The sequence below is a fragment of the Bombina bombina genome, chromosome 7, assembly GCF_027579735.1.
Source record: "Bombina bombina isolate aBomBom1 chromosome 7, aBomBom1.pri, whole genome shotgun sequence".
NCBI lineage: Eukaryota > Metazoa > Chordata > Amphibia > Anura > Bombinatoridae > Bombina > Bombina bombina.
In genome coordinates, this window is record NC_069505.1 from 394952013 (window position 1) to 394977801 (window position 25789).

A 25789-nucleotide genomic window follows, 5' to 3' on the forward strand; every position below is an offset into this window, starting at 1 on the left:
AGTAATGTTACACCCTGACCAAAAAATATTATGGCCAAAAAATGCCTAAATCCTGGGGGAAAGGGGCAATAGAAATTTGAGTGCCTAGGGCAGCACAAAACCTAAATACACCACTGTCATATGTTTTTTTTACATAGTGGTGGTCTTGGAGAAGTAATACAAATAAGATGTTTAAAAATAAAAGAAATAAAAAACATGGGGATGTGCTTGGGAATAGAACATTATAGGATACATAAATAAAAAATCTGGTATGTTTAGAGACCCCTAATAAAATGTATTTTGTAGTAGACAAGTTTCTCTCTCAAAAAAAATATATGAATTTGTCTGTAGTCAGGTGATCGCTGTGGTAACAGTAGTCAGGTGATCGCCGTGGTAACAGTATAGTCAGGTGATCGCCGTGGTAACAGTATAGTCAGGTGATCGCCGTGGTAAAAGTATAGTCAGGTGATCAACGTGGTCAAAGTATAGTCACGTGATCGCTGTGGTAACAGTGATCACCTTGCAAGAAAAAAAATCCTATTATTTCTGTACTGCACAAAGGGGCCTCTCTAATCTATATTAGAACCCCCAAAAGCCTGTATGTAAGTTAGCTAACAACTGGCTAAGCAATGGGGTGAAAAAAGGTTTAGCAGTGAAAGGGTTAAAAAGGTATAGTAAAGTCAAAATTAAACTGATGATTCAGATAAATAAATGACCTAGGTCACCAGAGGGCGCTCAATATACACAACATATAAGATTGAGTAAATATTGGCAACACAAACTTGCAACAATAGTGTCTGTTCAGACAAAACTGTAAGACCAAACAATTATACAATAACAATTATTGATAATGAAAAGGGGAACCTCATTAAATGGTGTTTGATTCAATGTTCATATGCGGTTTGGCAAAGTTTTGGATGTAGATTCCTTGAAGTCCTAAAGATCCGAATTGGTCCCAAGGCTGGGGGCACTTTCCCACGGCTGCACTCTCCACAACGATCCCAGGATGGAAAACGTATTTGCTGAAAAGATGATGAGAAAAGAAGAGAGGCGCACAAATCTGTGTATCAATCAGTATAATATCGGCACACACTCCAAATATTGCGTACACAGGGTACTCACACTTTAGCACAGCACACCAGTGTGCTTGTGGAAGCGGGCTGGCACTCAGAGCTGACCAGCTGGCTCTCTCCGGCTCTTCCCTCGGTATGACGGCCTTCCGGTATGATAGACTGTCTGGTAGTGGTATGCTCGTATTCAAACTCCAGGCTCGAGTTATATTAAAACAAATTTAAAACTTTTATTGCACAGGGTTGACAAGCACATAATAAAATTGGTACAAGTAAGTACTTTTACCAATTTTATTATGTGCTTGTCAACCCTGTGCAATAAAAGTTTTAAATTTGTTTTAATATAACTTGAGCCTGGAGTTTGAATACGAGCATACCACTACCAGACAGTCTATCATACCGGAAGGCCGTCATACCCAGGGAAGAGCCGGAGAAAGAGACAGCTGGTCAGCTCTGAGTGCCAGCCCGCTTCCACAAGCACACTGGTGTGCTGTGCTAAAGTGTGAGTACCCTGTGTACGCAATATTTGGAGTGTGTGCCGATATTATACCGATTGATACACACATTTGTGCGCCTCTCTTCTTTTCTCATCATCTGATTCAGATAAATGTCATCTTAAACAACTTTTCAGTTTACTTCTAACATCTAATTTGCTTTGTTTCTTGGTATCCATTGTTGAAAAGCATACCCAAGTAAGTTCAGGAGCAGCAATGCACTACTGATTGGTGGATGCACATACATAACTCTTGTTATTGGCTTACCTTATGTGTTCAGCTAGCTCCCAGTAGTGCACTGCTGCTGAGCCTACCTAGGTATGCTTTTCAACAAAAGGATACAAAGGGAACAAAGACAAATTGATAATTGAAGTATATTGGAAAGTTGTATAAAATTGTATTCAATATCTCAACCATGAAAGAAAAAAAATGTGTGGTTTCATGTCCCTTTAATGTAATTAGTAAAAAAGAAACATTGCAATATTATTATAATTTATTTGAAGAATGCCAAAAGATTCTGCAGAGATTTACCTTTATATTTATTTTGCATGATTTGCTGGAAGTAACAATTATACTTACCATGCTCCCTGAAATCACTAGTTATGGTGAACATTTCTTAAACAGCTACATACTAGGCAGTGCTTGCTTAGATCAGTGCGCAAACTCATTTACAGCTATACAGAGCATAGAATCATTATTATAGTGAGATTAAATGCATGTTGTATGCAAACCTTTGAACTGCTGTTTCTCCTCAATGTATCACTTACCTACAATCCCCGAGGCTAGAGCACCGCTTGGCACAGATATGAACTTCCGCATCCACTTCCTGTTTTTCTGCCCCCTGTGAGGGTTGAACTAGCTCCACCCCCTTGGAACGCTGATAATCATTAAGGGGACTGCGATGAACTACACAGAACCAAAAGAACAAATAAATAAAAGTAAAAAAAAAAACCCATTAAAAATACACTAGAATTGCATAAACAAAAAGCGCAAAATAAAAAAGTTTAATAGCACTTACTCTGAATTCTAAATTAAAAACAGATTTCAAATTTCCCTTTAAAAAGGGACAGTAAACACCTTAAGATTTTTTTAATGGACCACTAAATGAAGTAGAATTGCATAATCAAGTGCATAATAAAAAGACAATGCAATAACACTTACTCTGAATTTCAAATAAGATTTTTTTTTCTGACAAATTAATTTTTCCACCCATTTGCCAGCTCCCTGTGTCATATGACAGCCATCAGCCAATCGCAGACTAGTTTAGTTTACGTATACCCTGTTAACTTGTGCACATGGTCAGTAGCTGATGCCTCAGAAAGTGTGTGTATAAAAAGTATGTGCAAAATTTGATAATAGAAGTAAATTGGAAAGTCTCTTAAAACTGTATGTTCTTACGGATTCATGAAAGTTTAGTTCTGCATGATGAAACAACTTTGCAATATATTTTCATTATTTATTTTGTCTCCTTTTCATGTAACTAGTTCTGAACATACATTTATTTCACTAATTTGCTTTAACTCATAACAACTGCAAACTTAATGACAGAGACAAGCCTTGTTGTCTGCAAATTAAAGCCCAGATTGGCTCCTCCAAATAAGGTAAAGAGTGGGTGGAGTTTGGCTATTAAAAAAAGAATTGCAGTAAAATGGATGTTAATTTATCTTGTAATTACAAGGTGTTTACTCTCCCTTTAATTTACCAGTCCCTTGTATCATGTGACCATCAGCCAATCACAGATATATATATATATATATATATTAATTACAGTCTTTTTTCCACACTGTCCTGCTGCTCCTTTAAATCCCCTGGTGTGTATTCCGTGGATACAAATAATACGTGAAAAAGATCCCTGTCAAGAAACAAGAAAACAGGAGCGCAACTCCGTGCACCAAACAGTACACGGACGATCTAAGTGTAGATTAAAAAACCTTTTTAATAATTAAAACAAACATAAAAACATCCAAACATAAGATTCAACACTCACATCAGATGCCCTCAAACATATGAGGTATGTGTGCGCATCTATATGATTTACAAGGAACGTCCCAACACCGGTCTCCTCCTCGCACTCTCCTGTGATGTTCGATAGCCAGCGGGTAAGTCCTCTCATAAGTATCAGGACCCTCTCTTGTTCCGATCTGACAAGCGCTGCACTGTTTAAAGCCGGCTCCAGTACAGACGCTATCCTTATCGTCAGAGTACGTCCTACATGTCGTCAAGTGGACGTGGCCTAACGCGTTTCGAGAGGCTCCTCCTCGCTTCGTCAGAGGCAATGCCCACATTGCTTGTCACAGCCTTTTTATATCCTCCACACCACTCCGTCTTTTGCGGTGTATGAGGCTTTGTAGATTGATCAGTATATTCTCAGGTTTCCTATTCAGTTATACGTTAGCTCTCTAATCCCTTAGTCCACTGTGAATATTAGCTCCATAGTCGTAAATGGATAATTACAAACTCCCAATACTTATACATTAAAGTGCTTGTCTCACAATTGATTACAAATAAATAAATACATACATAAAACCATATATACATAAAATATTAGATACCATACTAATACATAATTTCATATTATCTAAAAAACATTTATAAAACCATAAATATATATATATATAAATTGTTTCTAATTCATCATACATGTATAGTTAATAAATGGTAATAAAAGTCCATATTTCCCTACTCAAAATCCATTAAAGGGATATCCAAACAATTCAAAAAATTCATAAGCTTCCTAAAAAGAACTCTTCTATATTGATGTCCACTCTCATAAGGTCGTTTATAAAAAGATTATGAATTTCACAGGTACTAATATATTTGCAATTTACTAGAGCGCTAGATACCCAGCACTCCAATAGGAATATATAATACTTATGTCTCAAATCTATTAAGAATATTTAATTGCTAATAATAGATAGTAAATACATATGAGGATTTCACAATAAAAAAAACCCTATTCACAATGTGTGTCTTATCCATATATATATATAAAAACCTCAACAACATTTTTTCCCAGATAACCTACACCTCCCTAACTATATCCTAAAAAGGAAGGAAGGAGGGAAGGAGAAGAGGGGGGGGAAAAAAAACTCTCAGAAAAGGGACTCAGAAGTTACCCCTTGCTAGAAGGATATGTATGCACTATTCATATATCTAAAAATGCTGCTAAAAATCTATATCCCGATTCATACCCTCTGGACCCACAGCTTCTAGTTTGTGGATCCAGTAGGTCTCGCGCTGTCTTAGAAGGAGTAAACTGTCTCCTCCCTTAATGGGATTTTTAACATGCTCTATTGCTAAAATACTCAAACCTGTATTATCACTGTTATGTGCTTCAAGAAAGTGTGCAGGCACACCATGGTTGTCCAGGCCATTGTCTATGTTTCTTAGGTGTTCGTTAAATCTCGTCTTCACGGGGCGTTTCGTGCGACCTACATAAATTTTATCACACGAACACCTTAAAAGATAGACAACATAGCACGTTTTACAATTCATTAGGCCTTTAACTCTAAATGTAGTTTCACCTTTTTTCCTTCCAAAAGTACAATTATTCTTTTCCATATGTGCACAGCAATTACAAATTTTTCTACCACACTTGAAAAATCACTCTGTATTTTTCCTCAACCAATTTGTGGGTTTCACAGATTTCAACATACTGGGGCTAATCCTATTTTTAATATTTGAGTTTTTCTTAAAAATAAACTTGTCCTCTATCATTCAAAATATCCTTTAACCCCTTAACGACCGAGGACGTGCAGGATACGTCCTAAAAAAAAAAAAGGCAGTTAACGCCTTAGGACGTACCCTGCACATCCTCGGTGTGGAAAGCAGCTGGAAGCGATCCTGCAATAACCATTTTTAGCCATCCGATGCAGAGAGAGCCACTCTGTGGCCCTCTCTGCACCAGACATTAACGGCTAAGTTCGTTGGTGGGTGGGAGCCGGAGTGGGAGGCGGGTGGCGGCCCTTCGATGGCCTTTGTGATGCGGAGGGGGGCGGGATCGTGGGCGGGGACGACCAGGAGGCGCGCACGTACACGCGCACGTGCATGGGGATGGAGCGGGTGGGAACCACTACGCTACAGAAATTTTTTAGTTAGAAGTGGGGATAAAGGGGGGAATTTTATTTGATGATCGATTTGGCTGGTGGGATATTGGTCTGTGGGGGGAAGCTACACTACAGAAAAAAATAAAAACAAAGTAATAAAAAACATTTGTATTTGCAAACTGGGTACTGGCAGACAGCTGCCAGTACCCAAGAGGGCCCCCAATAAGGCAGAGGGGGGATCCTACATAGCAGCATATGTAAATATGCTATTTAAAATTTTTTTAAATATTCGAAGATACCTTTTTATTTTAGTACTGGCAGACTTTCTGCCAGTACTTAAGATGGCAGGGACAATTGTGGGGTGGGGGAGGGAAGAGAGCTGTTTGGGAGGGATCAGGGGGTGGGATGTGTCAAGTGGGAGGCTGATCTCTACACTAAAGCTAAAATTAACCCTGCAAGCTCCCTACAAGCTACCTAATTAACCTCTTCACTGCTGGCCATAATACACGTGTGATGCGCAGCAGCATTTAGCGGCCTTCTAATTACCAAAAAGCAACGCCAAAGCCATATATGTCTGCTATTTATGAACAAAGGGGATCCCAGAGAAGCATTTACAACCATTTGTGCCATAATTGCACAAGCTGTTTGTAAATAATTTTAGTGAGAAACCTAAAGTTTGAAAAAGTGAGCAATTTTTTTTTATTTGATCGCTTTTGGCGGTGAAATGGTGGCATGAAATATACAAAAATGGGCCTAGATCAATACTTGGGGTTGTCTACTACACTACACTAGAGCTAAAATTAACCCTAGAAGCTAGGGAGCTACATGCTCCCTAATTAACCCATTCACTGCTGGGCATAATACACGTGTGGTGCGCAGTGGCATTTAGCAGCCTTCTAATTACCAAAAAGCAAAGCCAAAGCTATATATGTCTGCTATTTATGAACAAAGGGGATCCCAGAGAAGCATTTACAACCATTTATACCATAATTTCATGAGTTGTTTGTAAATAATTTCAGTGAGAAACCTAAAGTTTGTGAAAAAGTTAACATTTTTTTTATTTGATCGCATTTGGCGGTGAAATGGTGGCATGAAATAAACCAAAATGGGCCTAGATCAATACTTTGGGTTGTCTACTACACTACACTTCTAATATATATATATATATATATATATATATATATATATATATATATATATATATATACACACACACACACGTCAATGGATATTCAGAGATTCCTGAAAGATATTAGTGTCCCAATGTAACTAGTGCTAATTTGGAAAAAAAGTGGTTTGGAAATAGCAAAGTGCTACTTGTATTTATTGCCCTATAACTTGCAAAAAAAGCAAAGAACATGTAAACATTGGGTATTTCTAAACTCAGGACAAAACTTAGAAACTATTTAGCATGGGTGTTTTTTGGTGGTTGTAGATGAGTAACAGATTTTGGGGGTCAAAGTTAGAAAAAGTGTGTTTTTTTCAATTTTTTCATCATATTTTGTATTTTTTTTTATAGCAAATTATAAGCTATGATGAAAATAATGGTAGATTTTGAAAGTCCATTTAATGGCAAGAAAAAAATGGTATATGATATGTGTGGGTACAGTAAATGAGTAAGAGGAAAATTACAGCTAAACACAAACACCGCAAAAATGTAAAAATAGCCTTGGTCCCAAACGGACAGAAAATGGAAAAGTGCTGTGGTCATTAAGGGGTTAAAATCAGATCTTGCATTATAATTGGCCAGTGCTTCTTGATGGCTCTTTCGATTTCTCTTGAGGCTCGATTAAATTTTGTTGTTACTAATTGTATCTTTCTTTTGCTATTATTGCCCCTATTCATTTTCCTCTGATTTGTACCTCCAATGAGTTTATCCCTATCCATCTTGCCTACAGTTTCCTGAATCTCCATCAAATTATTATTTTGATATCCCTTCGCTAGGAATCTGTTTGTAATTACTTCTGCAGCTGCCTCATAATCCCTATCTTTAGTGCAGTTTCGTCTCGCTCTCTGAAATTGGCCTAGGGGGATATTTTTTATCCACTTATCATGATGGCCACTGTTGGCATGGAGATACCCGTTTGTGTCCGTGGGTTTCCTATACAGGTTCGTGTAAACCCTACCTTGTTCCTGTATAATTTCCAGATCCAAGAAATTAACCTCATCTCTACTACATTCCATTGTAAATTTTAGATTAAAGAGCTTTTTATTGGTATATGCCACAAATTGGTTTAGTTCCTCAATAGAGCCTTGCCAAATCATAAGAACGTTATTTATGTAACGATACCATTGTATAATGTTACATTTGAATGGGTTATTTGTGCTGAAAAAGAATAGATCCTCCCACCACCCCATATAAAGATTCGCAAAGGTGGGAGCGAATTTTGTACCCATTGCGGTACCTCTTATTTGGAGGAAATATTTGTTCTCAAATACAAAATAGTTTTTGGTTAAAATAAACTCCATTGCTTTCTCCAAGAAATGTATTTGTAGCTCATTGATGTAGCCGCTTTTATTAGCAAAATACTTTACCGCCGCAATTCCCAACAAATGGGGAATTGAGGTGTACAAGGAGCAAACATCCATTGTGACCCAAATGAAATCTTGTTGCCAGTCTATCTCCTTTGTGAGTTCCAAAATATGTATCGTATCCCTCACATATGACAGCAAACAAGGCACCATGGGTTTCAAAACTTGGTTGACATACTCAGATAGTTTGGTGGTGAGGCCTCCGATCCCCAAAACTATCGGTCTCCCCGGAGGGTTTACCAAACCCTTATGAATTTTGGGGAGATGATAGAATATCGGTAGGACCGGATTCCCCACCACCAAATACTCAAACTCAACACTGCTTAGAACTAAATCCTTTTTCCCAGTTCTAATAAGTTCTTCATATTTAAATAAAAAACATTTTGTTGGATTCCTCTCTAAAACCTTATAAGTCTCTGAGTCACCTAATAGGCGTTGGGCTTCCTTAATGTAATCGCCCCTACCCTGGATTACCACTCCCCCACCCTTGTCAGCACTACGGACCACTATGTCCATATCCTCACTTAATTTCTTAAGTGCCTTTTGTTCATTTGGGCTGAGGTTACATCTCTTTCTTTTTCTCTTTCTATCTCTTAAACAAATTTCTTTTAATTCTTTCTCTAGAAATTTCTCAAACACTGGGATAAAGTTCCCTTTAGAGTGAACAGGGTAAAATGTTGTGTTCTTTTTTAGAAAGCTATGATTTACAGGTATGGTCCTTGCTTCCTCCTCAAGATCATTCAAAATATTGATTAGCCCTGTTTCATTATCCTCTAAGTTCCCTTCAGTTTCTAAGCTCTCGAGAATAACTAAGGACTCATCCCCTTGCATTGGGGAAACACTGTCCTTTTCCATTCTTTTGTTAATGTTAGTGTCTCGCAAGTGTAAGTTTTCTAATGAGTTTCTTTGTATCAATATACAGTTCAAACTCATTAGGGGCTGCATCAGGGGCAAAAGAAAGACCCTTGCTCAGGAGGTTTTCCTCATCTTTAGTCAACAATTTATCAAATATATTGAAAATCTCCTGTCCAAAGGGTTTCAAAAAGGTTTCCCTTTCCCTTTTTTGGCTCTATGTACCACTCCTCCTCTACATCCTCTTCTTCGTGTTCTATGCCTCTTTTTGGGTTTTGATTCCCTACTCAAGGTAGATTCTCTGAGGGGTGGCCTAAAAAACTATCCTGTACTTGCTCTTTCCTGAAGGGGAAATACCCCCCAATGTCTTTCTGTTCTTTATCCTTATATCTAGTATTCTGGCCTTTCTTACCATTATTAGTCTTTTTTTACACTTTCTAAATTCTTCTTATGATTAAAGTGACTTTTCTGTGGGTTTGTTTTTGGTCTGGCCCCTAAACTCCATTCCTGGTAGTAACCCTGATTCTTTTGGGGATATAGAGAATGTTGCTCATTTATACTTGACATTCTAGCGCTCTAGTAAATTGAAAATATATTAGTATCTGTGAAATTCATAATCTTTTTATAAAACGACCTTATGAGAGTGGACATCAATATAGAAGAATTCTTTTTATGAAGCTTATGAATTTTTTGAATTGTTTGGATATCCCTTTAATGGATTTTGAGTAGGGAAATATTGACTTTTATTACCATTTATTAACTATACATGTATGATGAATTAGAAACAATTTTTTATATAGATTTCTGGTTTTATAAATGTTTTTTAGATAATATGAAATTATGTATTAGTATGGTATCTAATATTTTATGTATATATGGTTTTATGTATGTATTTATTTATTTGTAATCAATTGTGAGACAAGCACTTTAATGTATAAGTATTGGGAGTTTGTAATTATCCATTTACGACTATGGAGCTAATATTCACAGTGGACTAAGGGATTAGAGAGCTAACGTATAACTGAATAGGAAACCTGAGAATATACTGATCAATCTACAAAGCCCCATACACCGCAAAAGACGGAGTGGTGTGGAGGATATAAAAAGGCTGTGACAAGCAATGTGGGCATTGCCTCTGACGAAGGGAGGAGGAGCCTCGCGAAACGTGTTAGGCCACGCCCACTTGACGACACGTAGGACGTACTCTGACGATAAGGATAGCGTCTGTACTGGAGCCGGCTTTAAACAGTGCAGCGCTTGTCAGATCGGAACAAGAGAGGGTCTGGATACTTATGAGAGGTATCGAACATCACAGGAGAGTGAGAGGAGGAGACCGGTGTTGGGACGTTCCTTGTAAATCATATAGATGCGCACACATACCTCATATGTTTGAGGGCATCTGATGTGAGTGTTGAATCTTATGTTTGGATGTTTTTATGTTTGTTTTAATTATTAAAAAGGTTTTTTAATCTACACTTAGATTGTCCGTGTACTGTTTGGTGCACAGAGTTGCGCTCCTGTTTTCTTGACAGGGATCTTTTTCACATTGAAAATACATTCATATAAAAACAATTTTACAGTGTACTGTTCCCTTTAAGGGAACTCCTGTGCTAAGTCTGAAATAATTTAGAGAAACATTACATTTTGTTATCATACTTTATTTACATGCAAATACATCTTAATATAATAATAATAATAATAATATGTCCCTTTAAATAAATTGGCTAATAAGGGTATTATCCATAGCTTTTAAAAAAGGGTGTTTAATGAGTGTGTCCCTTGTCTGCTCTGGATTTGTAAAACCTTGCTATACAGAGACAGTTTCTTCCCAATTGACTTCTATGATCAAAATGTTCTTAGTTCCCATAATATTGTGTTGCAGAGATACCTAGGTAGGCATCTAGAGCACTAGATGGTAGTAAATAGTGCTCTTGTACATTAATAACACTCTTGCATTCCTGCTGCCATCTAGTGCTCTTGTACATTAATAACATTCTTGTAAAACTGCAGCCATCTAGTGCTCTTGTACATTAATAACATTCTTGTAAACCTGCTGCCATCTAGTGCTCTTGTACATTAATAACATTCTTGTAAACCTGCTGCCATCTAGTGCTCTTGTACATTAATAACATTCTTGCATTCCTGCTGTCATCTAGTGCTCTTGTACATTAATAACATTCTTGTAAAACTGCAGCCATCTAGTGCTCTTGTACATTAATAACATTCTTGTAAACCTGCTGCCATCTAGTGCCCTTGTACATTAATAACATTCTTGCAAAACTGCTGCCATCTAGTGCTCTTGTACATTAATAACATTCTTGCAAAACTGCTGCCATATAGTGCTCCAGACATGGGAATGTTCCTGATCTTATATCCCTGCTTTTCAACAAAAGATACCATGAGAAAAAAAATAATTTTTATAATAGAAGTAAATTTAGAAAGTTGTTTAAAATTGCATGCTCTTCTGAATTGTGAAAGAAAAAAAATCTAAGTTTCATATCCCTTTAAAATAACATTGTATTGTAAATTGTCTCCCCTTTAATATGTACCCAGATGTCCATTTTACCTGTTGGAGAGTATTTAATTATTTCCAAACATATGAGGGAGAGATTTTGTATGTGAAATAACTGGTTGTGCTAATTTACACCCAGACTTATTCAGAAAAAGAATACACAAGTTAGCACTCTGGGTTTATGTATTGTGAATAAATTTTAATTTGCACAGCCACTTATTTGGACTTTTTTGGTGAGGAGTCCTAGGAGCTGTGTTTTTAGTTAGCCTTAAGCTATCCTCCATATACTGTACTAAAACTTACTATTGTGCTAATGTGACGTTGGTCTCTTTACTAAGTAATTTCGTAAGTTGGGAAATATAATAATGGAATAATTTAAAGTGTACTCAGATCAAGTAAACTTTGGTCAAACCAGAGCTATACATTAAACGTTAATGCTTTAAACAGGGCATGATACAACTAAGTTACCTATAGCTACATACCTGAGGGGTACATTCAAAACAATAATGAACTGAGTCTATAGTTATATCTGTATAATCGGCAGTTTAAAAACGAGTAATTAGTACTTGCATTGGTTATAAACTATTACAATAGACAAAGTCTGCCAATGCCTTTAAAGGCAGAATACTATTATAGCAACAAACTCCTTTGACACCAAAACTGGGTTTATATGCAAATACGGAGTTAATCCAAAATCCCCTAATAGACTCCTTGATAAGCGGACCTCTTACATCTATATGCAACACGCATTATACATCAAACATAAAGAGGGTAACAAATTCTGTTAAACGCTTTATCAGTTGAAGAGTGAAACGGGGAATATAAGGGGTACTAGGCTACTTATTTAACTAATAAATAAAAATTGCTTTATGCCATAGAACATTAAGAGCCTTTAAAAAAAAAAAAAAAAAAGATACATCACAAATCCTATGAACAAAAAGACGGCTGAATATCAAACTAAGATAACTATTCACTATATAAATTATAGAATTTTATTGTCGCTACTTGAAACTGGTATGAATAGCACATTGCACAACAAACCGTGATCTAATCATAAACAATACATTGTATCAATATACAACTGACTGTTCTGATACGTTAACTTATTTGTATCTGTACACAAAACGTACAACTGTGTCACACAATAATAGGATGTTGAGAGTACAGCTAGATTCAAACACTTGGTTTGACTCTGACTACAACCGCATATGCTTTATATGCCTGTATTAAGTCTAAAAGGGTACTTAAATAATTGTTAACGCATAAGTGCAAAATAACTGTACAATTAAATTAACCTCATACAAAAGATACGCTAAAGAAAAGGCAGAATATATACGTATCAGCACCTCAGATGTTTTACAGGTATCGCACACTGTAACCTTAAATACTATCTTGAAGTTAGTTTTGCACAATCCCATCTGCATATAGATATTACCAATCAATATATGCAATCAACAATATTGGAGTTTTATAACACGGTACACTGCTATAATCTGTACTTATTAGTATAATAGACTTGCTATCCTTGCACATCGTTTTAAAACCTATAAAAATATAATTTTGTTCATTTATCACTGGGAATATAGAACCGATTGGATTGGCTGAAATATATTAAAAAATACAGAAATATAACAGATTTCAAAATTCTCACAGATAGATCTTTCTAATAAATATATTCATTTCTATTAGAGCCCACAATTGTAAGAAAAAACACACCAGCGCCGGATTGGTTTTCTTAAAAAGGTTATTGAAAAAAACGTGTAGTGTCAGTTGGCAAGTGTATCTAAAGAGTGTGAGCTAGCAGGCTGTTAACTATAAAAATGTTCTATGCGGAATGATATGTGTAAAAGTAATATTGGTGTAAATCCTGATTCCTAAACAGGACATCTAGTAGGAGCTAGCTGTCTAATGTTAATAAATGTGTTCACTGATGGTGATCAACAGTATATCAATGAACAAAAGAAAAAAAAAATATATAGGTTTGCCCCTAGTTGCGCCAATTTATTCATGGGTCTTTTTGAGGAGAGATACGTGTATCTGGCTGAGTTTGGGGCAAACCTGATCTTCTATGGCCGATATATTGATGACCTGATCTTCTTGTGGGAAGGAGACAGATCAACGGCAGAACGTTTTATTAGTCATCTTAACCTCAATGACATGGGCCTAAGTTTTACAGCAAATATACAAACCCATAGTATTGAATATTTAGACCTCATATTAAGTCTGGGACTGAACAACATCATAACATCCAAGACATATTTCAAGGATGTGGATAGTAATAGCTTTTTAAATTATAATAGTAATCACCATAGGGGTTGGATTCATAACATCCCAAATAATCAGTTCAGAAGAATGAGAAGAAATTGTACTAACTTTGACATATTCTTAGAACAAAGCAAAATTCTATATGATAGGTTTATAGATAAATGTTACCCGTGTCCCCTATTAGATCAGGCTCTAAATAGAGCCAGAAATATAGACAGAATAAATATTCTACAAAAGAAAAACTTGTTCATTACACAATATAACTCGGATTTTCACAAAATACAGCATATATTGAACAAACATTGGCATGTAATCCAAAGGGACCCCATTTTGAAAAATTTGGTCCAAGATAAACCGAAAATTGTATATAGGAGAGCACAGACTCTGAGAAACAAACTAGCTCCCAGTAAAAGAGTGAAACACATACAACAAATTAATAGAGAACAAACTATTTCAACCAAGAACAAAGGTTTCTTTGGTCTATATGGTATTTACAAATGTGGGAAAGCAGGATGCGGTTCCTGCAAGCTCATAAAGTCGGGTCTAAAAACTTTCAAATCCACTGTCACAGGAGAACTTTTCCAAATTCCAGGTTTCTTCAATTGTGAATCTACTTTTGTTGTTTACCTTATGGAATGTTTATGCGGCCTACAGTATGTAGGACGCACCTCTAGAAAAGTGAGAGTTAGATGGGGAGAACACCACCGAAATTGTAAAAAAAAAATCAAACACAGCATACCCAATCATGGTCTAAACAAACACAGTGGGAATCCATATATTTTCAAGTATATCCCCATAGATTATATTATCAAATCATCAGATTATAATAGGTTGACTAAATTGAGACAACGGGAAGCTTTTTGGATATACAAACTAAAAACTTTATTTCCAGCTGGTCTCAATGCAAATTTGGATCTGGCAGCCTTCAATTGATTACATCTAGTGTCATTTCCATATAGGAGGATTTTTATTATTACTACCTTTGGGAATGATTTCACTCTTTCACTATGTATCTTGATATGGTTCCAATATTACATGACATAATATATAGTAATGTAGAATATTTTGAAAATGAACACATTTTCAACCATATATTAAACGTAGTCTTATACATATGCAATAATATAACTAATCACTGTCAAACATTTCAATTTTATACCACTACATACAATGAAGTATGAGCCAGATTGAGATCCAATGTGACATAATATTTTTGCCTTATACATATGTCATAATATCGGAGAGCTAGCTCCCACTAGATAGCGAATCCGTATACAAGGTAAAATGAGTCAGAACTAAATCCACTTTGACTTATTAGTTTCTGGCTCTCTATATATGTCATAATATTAGACAGCTAGCTCCCACTAGACAGTGAATCTTTTTTTAGGGAGCCCCCCTCCTTTTTTTCAGGAAGCCAATTTTATACCATATTCCTATATCTTTTAATTTTTCAGAATCTTCGTAGTTAGTAGTATAACCATTCACATCATTTAGACACACACACATTTTTTACAATACTATTACCTTAGTAAATATTACACTCATAATTCTAGTATTTCTTCCGATTTCGATATTATATTTTTTTCACTGAAAAATCATACAGATCGGATATATTTATATATTCAAAGATCTATTTTTCTGTATTGAGAATTTTATGTATTTTCATGGTACAGTCATTTTTCATGAATCTTTGTATCCATCATATAAATGATATATATTTGTTCATTGATATACTGTTGATCACCATCAGTGAACAAATTTAATAACATGAGACAGCTAGCTCCTACTAGATGTCATGTTTAGGAAGCAGGATTTACACCAATATTACTTTTACACATATCATTCCACATAGAACATTTTTATAGTTAACAGCCTGCTAGCTCACACTCTTTAGATATACTTGCCGACTGACATTACACGTTTTTTTTCCAATAACCTTTTTAAGAAAACAAATCCGGCGCTGGTGTGTTTTTTCTTATAATTGTGGGCTCTAATAGAATTGATATATTTATTAGAAAGATCTATCTGTGAGAATTTTGAAATCGGTTATATTTCTGTATTTTTTAATATATTTCAGCCAATCCAATTGGTTCTATATTCCCAGTGATATATGAACAAAATTATACTTTTATAGGTTTTAAAACGATGTGCAAAGATAGCAAGTCTATTTTACTCATAGGTACATATTATAGCAGTGTACCATGTTTTAAAACTCCAATATTGTTGATTGCATATATTGATTGGTAATATCTATATGCAGATGGGATTGTGCAAAACTAACTTCAAGATAGTATTTAAGGTTACAGTGTGAGATACCTGTAAAAACCATCTATGTAATGATCTTTGTACTACTTGTTTGAATATGCCGGTGGGTTTTTCCATTGGTTCCTACATTAGTGACAATTTCCGTTTTCATTGACCGCAAGTGTATATAATGCTACCTTTTGTAAATGTTTCATATTCGCTTTTAATTACCTGAAGAAACAACCAGTGTATTGGTTGAGAAATGCGTTGTTACAATAAAGCATTTTATATCTTTTAATATTGGAAGTTGTCCTTCACTTTTTTACTGCTTCACCAATTTGAAACAGATTATTTCAATCATCATAACAGCTGTGCAGCTCCTGTTTGCAGCGGAGAACGGTATCAGCGAGACTGGCTTCAGTTTACTAGCCACTGTATGAGTGCTAGTCTGCTCTTTTGCATCGGTCATTGTACGGTGCATTACATCTGGTAAGCGCATACAGATTACCATTGTTTCTTTTCACTATACGAGACAAACGACACTATGAGGCGCCCTCTGTTTATCTTGTCATCTAGCTAATTCATCAAAATTGACCTTTACTTTAATTATAAATACAATTTTTTTTTTTTTTTTTTTTAGTAAGTACAATCTTGTTTTTTGGAATGACATTTTTTTTTGGAAATACAATACAAGTTTTACTTTTGGAAGTACAATTCTTTTTTTTTTTTTGTTATTACACCAGTATGTGTCAAAACACTGTAAAAAATAAATCTAGTTCTCATTGTGCTTAAGGACTTGTGATGTCACTGCATTCACTTCATTATGTGCCTGGGAACTAGCTACTCTTTTGCTTTCAATTAAAAGTGGAGAAATGGCTGATAATCCCAGCACATCAACATTTCAGGTAAACATTTTAACATGTATCATACAGCATGGCTTAACATGCCAGAAGTGATTATTCTCATTTGCATTGTAGAACACTATAATAATATTGATTTTGATGTTTTTATACCCAGTTTTCATGGTAGCAGCACTCACTGTAGCATGTGGTCTTTCAGAATATGCTTTTATATTTTCCATAAAACATGCTTTAACATGGAAGTACTTATTCTGCCTTGTTTTATACAATGATGTACTAAGGAATATTGCTTTTATTTAATCATAGCTTTTGTTTAACAGCTTTTCTTCTTCACATTTAATTGAAAGCATTAGCAAGAGAGCAGCTACTTCCCAGGCAAAGTGATTGCTGTGACAAGTCATTTAGCAAAATGGGTACTAGATTTTTTTTGACAGTGCTTTGACACATGCTAGAAGAGTAATTAAAAAAAAAAAAAAAAAAAAAAAAAGAATCATACATCCAAAAGAAAAAATCATATTGTATTTCCAAAAAAACAAGTGTTATTCCAAAAACAAACAAACAATTGTGTTTGTAATTAAAGATTTGTTTTCTAGAAAAAAATAAAATATATAATTGTATTTGAAAATTTAGATTTGTATTCGTAAGTCACAATTTATGTACAATGATAAAGGATCACACACGCTTGCTGTTTTGACAGCTATCTTATTCCATAGAAATCAGTTTTATAGTACAGAGTTCCTTTAAAGGGATAGTAAAGTCCAAATTAAAACTTTCATGAGTCAGAAAGTGCATGTAATTTTAAACAACTTTCCAATTTACTTTTATCTTCAAATTTGCTTTGTTCTCTAGTTATTCTTATTTGAAATCTAAACCTAGGTAGGATCATATGTTAATTTCTAAGCCCTTGAAGGCCGCCTCTCATCTGAATGCATTTGACAGTTTTTCACAGCTAAAGGGGGTTAGTTCATGTGTTTCATATAGATAACACTGTGCTCACGCACGTGAAGTTATTTGAGTCAGCACTAATTGCCTGAAATGCAAGTCTGTCAAAAGATCTGAGATAAGGAGGCAGTCTGCAGAACCTTAGATACAAGGTAATTACAGAGGTAAAACGTATATTTCTAGAACAGTGTTGGTTGTGCAAAACTGGGAATGGTAAACAAAGGGATTATTTATCTTTTTAAACAATAACAATTTTGGTGTTGACTGTCCCTTTATTTAACATGCAGAGCTCTAGCTGGAGAGTGTAATATTGACAGGGGATTTGGAACGTACCTGTTTGCGCTAAGACGACATGGATACACAACAGCAGGATGGTCAGCATGATGTTTTCAGCTATCACTGGTTTCTGGAAAAAGAGAACAATTTGATAACCTGCATCCTGCAACTCCCCCTCTCTCCAAATATTTACCCTGATAATACATTAACAGGACTGTCAGTGTGGGTTAGCTGTTGCAATGTGATAATGATGTGTGTTTGTATGCGTGGGGGGTATGTTTTATCGAATAAGAAGGCAATTACTGTAATACCCTAGAACATACTGTATATGACCCACCTCTGCCCACGATGCAAGAACCAGCAGTTGTGTAACTATTGCATTAAATGGACAGTCAAGTCCAATTTTTTTTTTATGATTTAGATAGGGCATGTAATTTTAAACAACGTTCCAATTTACTTTTATCACCAATTTTGCTTTGTTCTCTTGGTATTCTTAGTTAAAAGCTAAACATAGGAGGCTCATATGCTAATTTCTTAGACCTTGAAGGACGCCTCTAATCTGAAAGCATTTTGACAGTTTTTCACCACTAGAGGGCATTAGTTCATGTGTTTCATATAGATAACATTGAGCTCATGCACGTGAAGTTACCCTGGAGTGAGCACTGATTGGCTAAAATGCAAGTCTATCAAAAGACCTGAAATAAGGGGGCAGTTTGCAGAGCCTTAGATACAAGGTAATCACAGAGGTAAAAAGTGTATTAATATAACTGTGTTGGTTATGCAAAACTGGGTAATGGGTAATAAAGGGATTATCTATCTTTTTAAACAACAAAATTCTGGTGTTGACTGTTGACTTTAAAGAGATATTAAATAGTAAATACATGCTAGAAATAATATGTAGATGACGTTCTGCAATGATATTGGTTGTTTAAAGGGACACTCAGGTCAAAATTAAACTTTCATGATTCAGATCGACAACAATTTTAAACAACTGCTCAGTATCGTAGCGGTTGTTCTTATCAGCGGATCGACTGTTAGATACAGTATTTCATTTACCTTAAGTGAGCGGTTACGATACTGAGCGGTAGTTAGTAGTTTCTGCAACAAAAATCCCCCCTTGAGCATAATCGGCGAATTTGACTAGATTACATTTTGCGAGACTGAATAGATCAGGATGACGTAGGGGTAGGAGGGCTCAGGCGGCCATCTTTAAAACGGCCGAGGATGAAATAGTTAGTTGATTTACTTACACATTTCTTAACTTTCCACTTTTGGATACTGTTTGGTGTAGTTAGCTTCAATAACCTTTTACATATATTTAGGAACATTTTTTAGGTTGACTGTCCCTTTAACAATAATATTCTAATTCTATAATACCAGAAAAGTACAAGGTAGGTAAAAATGCCCATTACATTTGGCAACACAAAACAAAAAGATCCCTGAACAAAGTCTACCAGTGACTATTAAGTCTCCATATGGAGCACCACAAAAAGGGATTGGCGATCTGCTATTCTCACGTGTTCCTCCAATATAATTATTTTAGAAAGCTGGGTGTTTCCGTACTAGGCTGGTATATCAAAAACAACTAAAAATCAGAAAAAAGTTAAATCAATACATTCAATAATATAGTGAAAATACGATACCAGAGGCCCCTGGCCAGGGCCCACTCATGCCACAAAAAAACCTTTGATAAAGCAGGAGCGAAACGTGCGTCAGGGCACCTGTCTGACCTTTAGAGACAGAGAATAGAAGAACCCCTAAAGGGATGCTGAACCCTGTGAGATTGTTACTTTATCAGTACATTTAGAATTGCCCCTAACTGGATGCCAAACAGGAGATAAGACAACATGCGTTACATATGTAAATGTGTATTTAATTATTTGCAGCTACTTTACCTTTATTTTGTTATTTGATAGCCTTTTGTTTGCCCATTATACTTAAAGGGACACTGAACCCAAAAACATTTCTTTCGTCATTCAGATGGAGCAACTTTCTAATTTACTCCTATTATCAAATTTTCTTAATTCTCTTGATATCTTTATTTGAAAAGCAAGAATGTAAGTTTAGATGCCATCCCATTTTTGGTCAACAACATGGGTTTTCTTGCTAATTGGTGGATAAATTCATCCACCAATAAACAAGTGCTGTCCAGGGTCCTGAACCAAAAACATTGTATGGCTTCTTAGCTTAGATGCCTTTTTTTCAAATAAAGATAGCAAGAGAATGAATAAAAATTGATAGAAGTGAATTAGAAAGTTGCATGCTCTATCTGAATCGCAAAAGAAAAGTTGGGTTCAGTGTCCCTTTAAAGTACCATTAAACTTGACATTTCAACATGTTTCATTATTGCAAGTAAAACATTCTTGCAATATACATTCATTATTTAATTTGTAGCCTTTTGCCTAAAAATTGTGCTTGTTTTACTTTCTCTCAGGGAGGCTTGGGTTAATACTTGTAGGCAATTTATGTGAGTTTTAGTTTACTTTTCCCTCCTTCCCTAAGCTTGTTTGGCGTCACATGCTTTTAAAAGGTGGATAATCAGTTTTGCATCAACAATCTTGATAGGAAAATCATTCTTTACAGCAGTAACTAAGTTGAATCAGTGCTAAACCTCCTTAAAGGGATAATCTAGTCAAAATGTAACTTTCATGATTCAGATAGAGCATGCAATTTTAAGCAACTTTCTAATTTACTCCTGATTGGAATCAGCAAGCGCTACCCAGGTCCTGAAACAAAAATGGTCCGGTTCCTAAGCTTACATTCTTGCTTTTTCAAATAAAGATACTAAGAGAACGAAGAAAATATCATAATAGGAGTAAATTACAAAGTTGCGTGCTCTATTTGAATTGTGAAAGTTTAATGTTGACTAGATTATTCCTTTAAGGGAATACAAGAGGGCAGGCTACCCAAGTCTGCACATGTGCAAGCAGAGTTTGTGCTATATCTGAATATTAGTTTGTGATTGGCTAGCAGGGGTTCTGGGACAGGGAAATCAGTGAAAAGAATAAATATAAAATAATATACTCACTTAACAAAATAAAGCTGCAGTTTTCATTGCAAATGTGTTCTTATATTGGAAGGTTCATAATCATGTAGTTTACAATTTGTGTTTAACATCCCTTTAAAATATGAATAACAAACGTTTTCTCTGTAGGAAAGCTTTGTAATCAGAAGACAGTAGCACTATTTAATCTCTAGTGTTTCAATAACTATGTTCAGACATAGATAAAATTAGCATGCCTGCTTTACCTGCAGGCTCAGCCCATATTATGGGCATGTCCTTGAGAACAACAGGTGATGGTTTTAAAAAGCATAACCAGCTGTTTCAAATACAAAAAGTAATTATTTAGGAACAATCCGCCATACATTACATAATACTCTGCAGTAGGTATAACAAGGAAACACATTTTATAGTATAGTGTCCATTTAAGTTACAACATGACAGTGTCAATTTACTTTATGGAAACTAAAATTCTACACTTATTTCTTCAGTATTTAAACAACTAATTTTGAAGAGCGTCTTGCTTTAACCCCTTAATGACCAGCGACCTACTCTGTAAGTCGCTGGTCTTTCAATGGGGCTTGCTTTTTAATAGTGTAAATCTTGCTGCTCTATTCTGTGACGAAAAAAACTTAAAGACCAGCAATGTACATTGTGGACGTTAAGAGGTTAAATGCTTTTATGTCCCTTTAACTCAGTCCCTGAGTAAGGAGGGCAACATTACTTTCAGCTGGAAAGTCACATGACTCTCTGGTTATCACATAGTCAGCAACAAGCATTGCATCACCCAAGCAGAAAACAGCAATCATTATACTTTTTTTTCTGATAAGATTTAGTATTTCCAAAATGTGCTCAACCGCTTCCAAGTGAAAAAAAAAAATACAATGTGGCCCCTTGAGTGAAAAGGTTGGGCAACCCAACTTTAAAACACTTTTGAGGCCAGAAGTAAAAATAATGGTCCCCTAACAATAGTATGGGATTTGTCCAGCTCACAAACATAATACACGCAGGATACGTGTAATAAACAGATAAACAGTTCAAGAGATCACTGCATTAGAACCCTACATGACTCATACTTATTTAAAGGGACATGTAACCATAGAGAAGGTTATATGGTGCAATAGGAGGAGTTATAAGGAGATGATATATGGTGCAATAGGAGTTATAGGGAGGGTTATATGGTGCAATAGGAGGAGTTATAGGGAGGGTTATATGGTGCAATAGGAGTTATAGGGAGGGTTATATGGTGCAATAGGAGGAGTTATAGAGAGGGTTATATGGTACAATAGGAGGAGTTATAGGGAGGGTTATATGGTGCAATAGGAGGAGTTATAGGGAGGGTTATATGGTGCAATAGGAGGAGTTATAGGGAGGGTTATATGGTGCAATAGGAGGAGTTATAGGGAGTGTTATATGGTGCAATAGGAGGAGTTATAGAGAGGGTTATATGGTGCAATAGGAGTTATAGGGAGGGTTATATGGTGCAATAGGAGGAGTTATAGGGAGAGTTATATGGTGCAATAGGAGGAGTTATAGAGAGGGTTATATGGTGCAATAGGAGGAGTTACAGGGAGGGTTATATGGTGCAATATGAGGAGTTATAGGGAGGGTTATATGGTGCAATAGGAGGAGTTATAGGGAGGGTTATATGGTGCAATAGGAGGAGTTATAGGGAGGGTTATATGGTGCAATAGGAGGAGTTATAGGGAGGGTTATATGGTGCAATAGGAGGAGTTATAGGGAGGGTTATATGGTGCAATAGGAGGAGTTATAGGGAGGGTTATATGGTGCAATAGGAGGAGTTATAAAGAGGGTTATATGGTGCAATAGGAGGAGTTATAGGGAGGGTTATATGGTGCAATAGGAGGAGTTATAAAGAGGGTTATATGGTGCAATAGGAGGAGTTATAGGGAAAGGTTATATGGTGCAATAGGAGAAGTTATAGGGAGAGGATATACAATATAAACTATAGGGAGGTGCAATAGGAAAAGTTATAAGGAGGGTTAAAGTGCAATAGCTCCCAGTAATACAATGCTGCTCCCAAGTATACCTAGGTATGCTTTCAATAAATGATACCAAGCGATAAACATGTGGTGCAATAGGAAGAGTTATAAGGAGAAGATATATGGTGCAATAGGAAGAGTTATGAGGAGAGGATATATGGTGCAATAGGAAGAGTTATAGGGAGAAGATATATGGTGCAATAGGAAGAGTTATAGGGAGAAGATATATGGTGCAATAGGAAGAGTTATAGGGAGAAGATATATAGTGCAATAGGAAGAGTTATAGGGAGAAGATATATGGTGCAATAGGAAGAGTTATAAGGAGAGGATATATGGTGCAATAGGAAGAATTATAGGGAGAGGATATATGGTGCAATAGGAAGAGTTATAGGGAGAAGATATATAGTGCAATAGGAAGAGTTATAGGGAGAAGATATATGGTGCAATAGGAAGAGTTATAAGGAGAGGATATATGGTGCAATAGGAAGAATTATAGGGAGAGGATATATGGTGCAATAGGAAGAGTTATAGGGAGAGGTTATATGGTGCAATAGGAGGAGTTATAGGGAGAGGTTATATGGTGCAATAGGAGGAGTTATAGGGAGAGGTTATATGGTGCAATAGAAGGAGTTATAGGGAGAGGTTATATGGTGCAATAGGAGGAGTTATAGGGAGAGGTTATATGGTGCAATAGGAAGAGTTATAGGGAGAGGTTATATGGTGCAATAGGAAGAGTTATAGGGAGAGGTTATATGGTGCAATAGGAAGAGTTATAGGGAGAGGTTATATGGTGCAATAGGAAGAGTTATAAGGAGAGGATATATGGTGCAATAGGAGGAGTTGTAGGGAGAGGTTATATGGTGCAATAGGGGGAGTTATAGGGAGAGGATATATGGTGCAATAGGAGGAGTTATAGGGAGGGTACCATGGTGCAATAGGAGGATTTATAAGGAATGTCACAGGGTGCAATAGGAGGAGTTTAATGCAGGGGTTAGATGAATCAGAGTTGTACATTTTTAAGAGACATTACATGGACTAGGAGAAGTTATATGAAGAGGTTATATGGAAGAGGAGGAGTTATAGGAATAGGTTAAATCCAACACCAATCTTACAGGCATCACATCAGCAATGATTTAAAGAGACATTATATAAAAAAACTTATTCCTTTGTTATGTTTACTTCTGCTTTATAAGAAAATCATTAGTGTACTTATTTATTTGATCTGCTACATAGTAATTCTATGATCAGTGCAGGAGCTTACAGGAACATGAATCATTTTTATTTCATTATTCACATAGAACATACAATTTTAAACAACTTTCCAATCTACTGCTATTATCAAATCTGCTTTATTCTCTAGTTATCCTTTGAGGAAGGAGCAGCAGTGCACTGCTCAGAGCTAGTTGAACACATAATTTGTGCCAATGACAAGAGGCATATATGTGCAACTACCAATCAGAAGCTAGCTCCCAGTAATATATTGCAGGGCCCAAGTCTACCTAAGTATGCTTTTCAACAAAATCTATGCCCATAGAATGCAAAATAATTGAAATTTTGCTAGAAAATGACAATTTGGTGCTTATAAAATATTGTGTATGCAGGTGGTTTGCAAAATATAATACGCACATGTTATGAATGTCCATTGATGAATTATTATTTTTGAATCCAGGTAAAACAAATTGTGGTTATCTCACTTGTGTTTATCCAAACAGATTCCGAAATCCTGGCTCAAGTGCAGCCTTCACAGAATGGAGTTGGTTAACCCTGAATTTAAAGAACATTTGTAGCCTAACCATAAAATACTCTAAGTGAACAAATGTTTGTTAATAATTATGTGTTTAACATCTGCTGCAGAGTATAAAAACATAGTTAAAGGGATATAAAACCATAATTTTGTCTTTTATGATTCAGACAGAGCAATAAAGAACTATTTTAAAGAACTTTCTTACTTTCAAATTTGCTTTATTTTCTATTTATTTTTTATTTTTAGGAATGGTGAGCCAATCAGCCTAAGCATCCGTATGTATGACACTTGCATGAGGGTGCATCAAATGTACAAGCTTTACCTATGTGTTAAACCCATTTCCAAGTGTCAAATTCCCACTTTGCAAGGAGATTTAACAATATAATGATCTAGGAAGGTGATCCAATCCTTAAATATAATATTTATTTTTATCATTAGACTAGAATGTCCCTTTAAATGCAACAAGTTGCATAAGGAGTCAAACTCCTTGTCCATTACTGATCCAGAGAAACAAAAAGATATGGGATAAACATGGATAAGACATTCACTGTTTGATAAGGACCCTATAATATGCCCATACCTTTGTGTGAAGCCTCTAATGCAGTATTTGGTCAGTCGTCCAGCTTGTTCTGTTTGCTTTGAACTGAGCTGGTGGAGTATCAGATCGCAGCAGGGCTGCTGGGTGGAGTTTTGTGATGGAATCCACTTTGTGTGTTTTTTCCTCTTTAAATTCCTGTCTCCAGCTGTGATTTTAGGGTCAGAGGACAATTGGAATCCCAGCAGGCAAAGGGTTAATGCACAAATGGGGTTGTAATAGACTGTTATTTCCCAGAACTCCCAGTGTTTAATGCCAGTTTCCTTTATTCTAGAAACAGCTGGTTTAAGCCAGTGCAAATTAGGCATTATGTAATTCCTTCAAACCTGGAGGGAACTTCAGAGGGCTAGATTTACTAAGATCCCAAGAATTCT

General features: G+C 35.9%; 1 protein-coding gene across 5 annotated transcripts in view; it reads right to left on the minus strand.

Moving 5' to 3' along the window:
- Nucleotides 1-25789, minus strand: part of MST1 (macrophage stimulating 1) — a 193495-nt gene that overhangs the window by 126420 nt on the left and 41286 nt on the right. For 4 of the 5 annotated variants that reach the window (XM_053721135.1, XM_053721132.1, XM_053721130.1 and 1 more), the window contains exons 2-3: nt 18130-18202; nt 2311-2449 (exon numbers count right to left, since the gene is read on the minus strand). In XM_053721135.1, the coding sequence (XP_053577110.1) occupies nt 2311-2449; nt 18130-18178 (188 nt within the window). In that variant the 5' untranslated portion in view covers nt 18179-18202. Of the gene's footprint in view, nt 1-2310; nt 2450-18129; nt 18203-25400; nt 25631-25789 lie in introns of those variants that run through there. The other variant, XM_053721133.1, reaches the window with a different exon arrangement.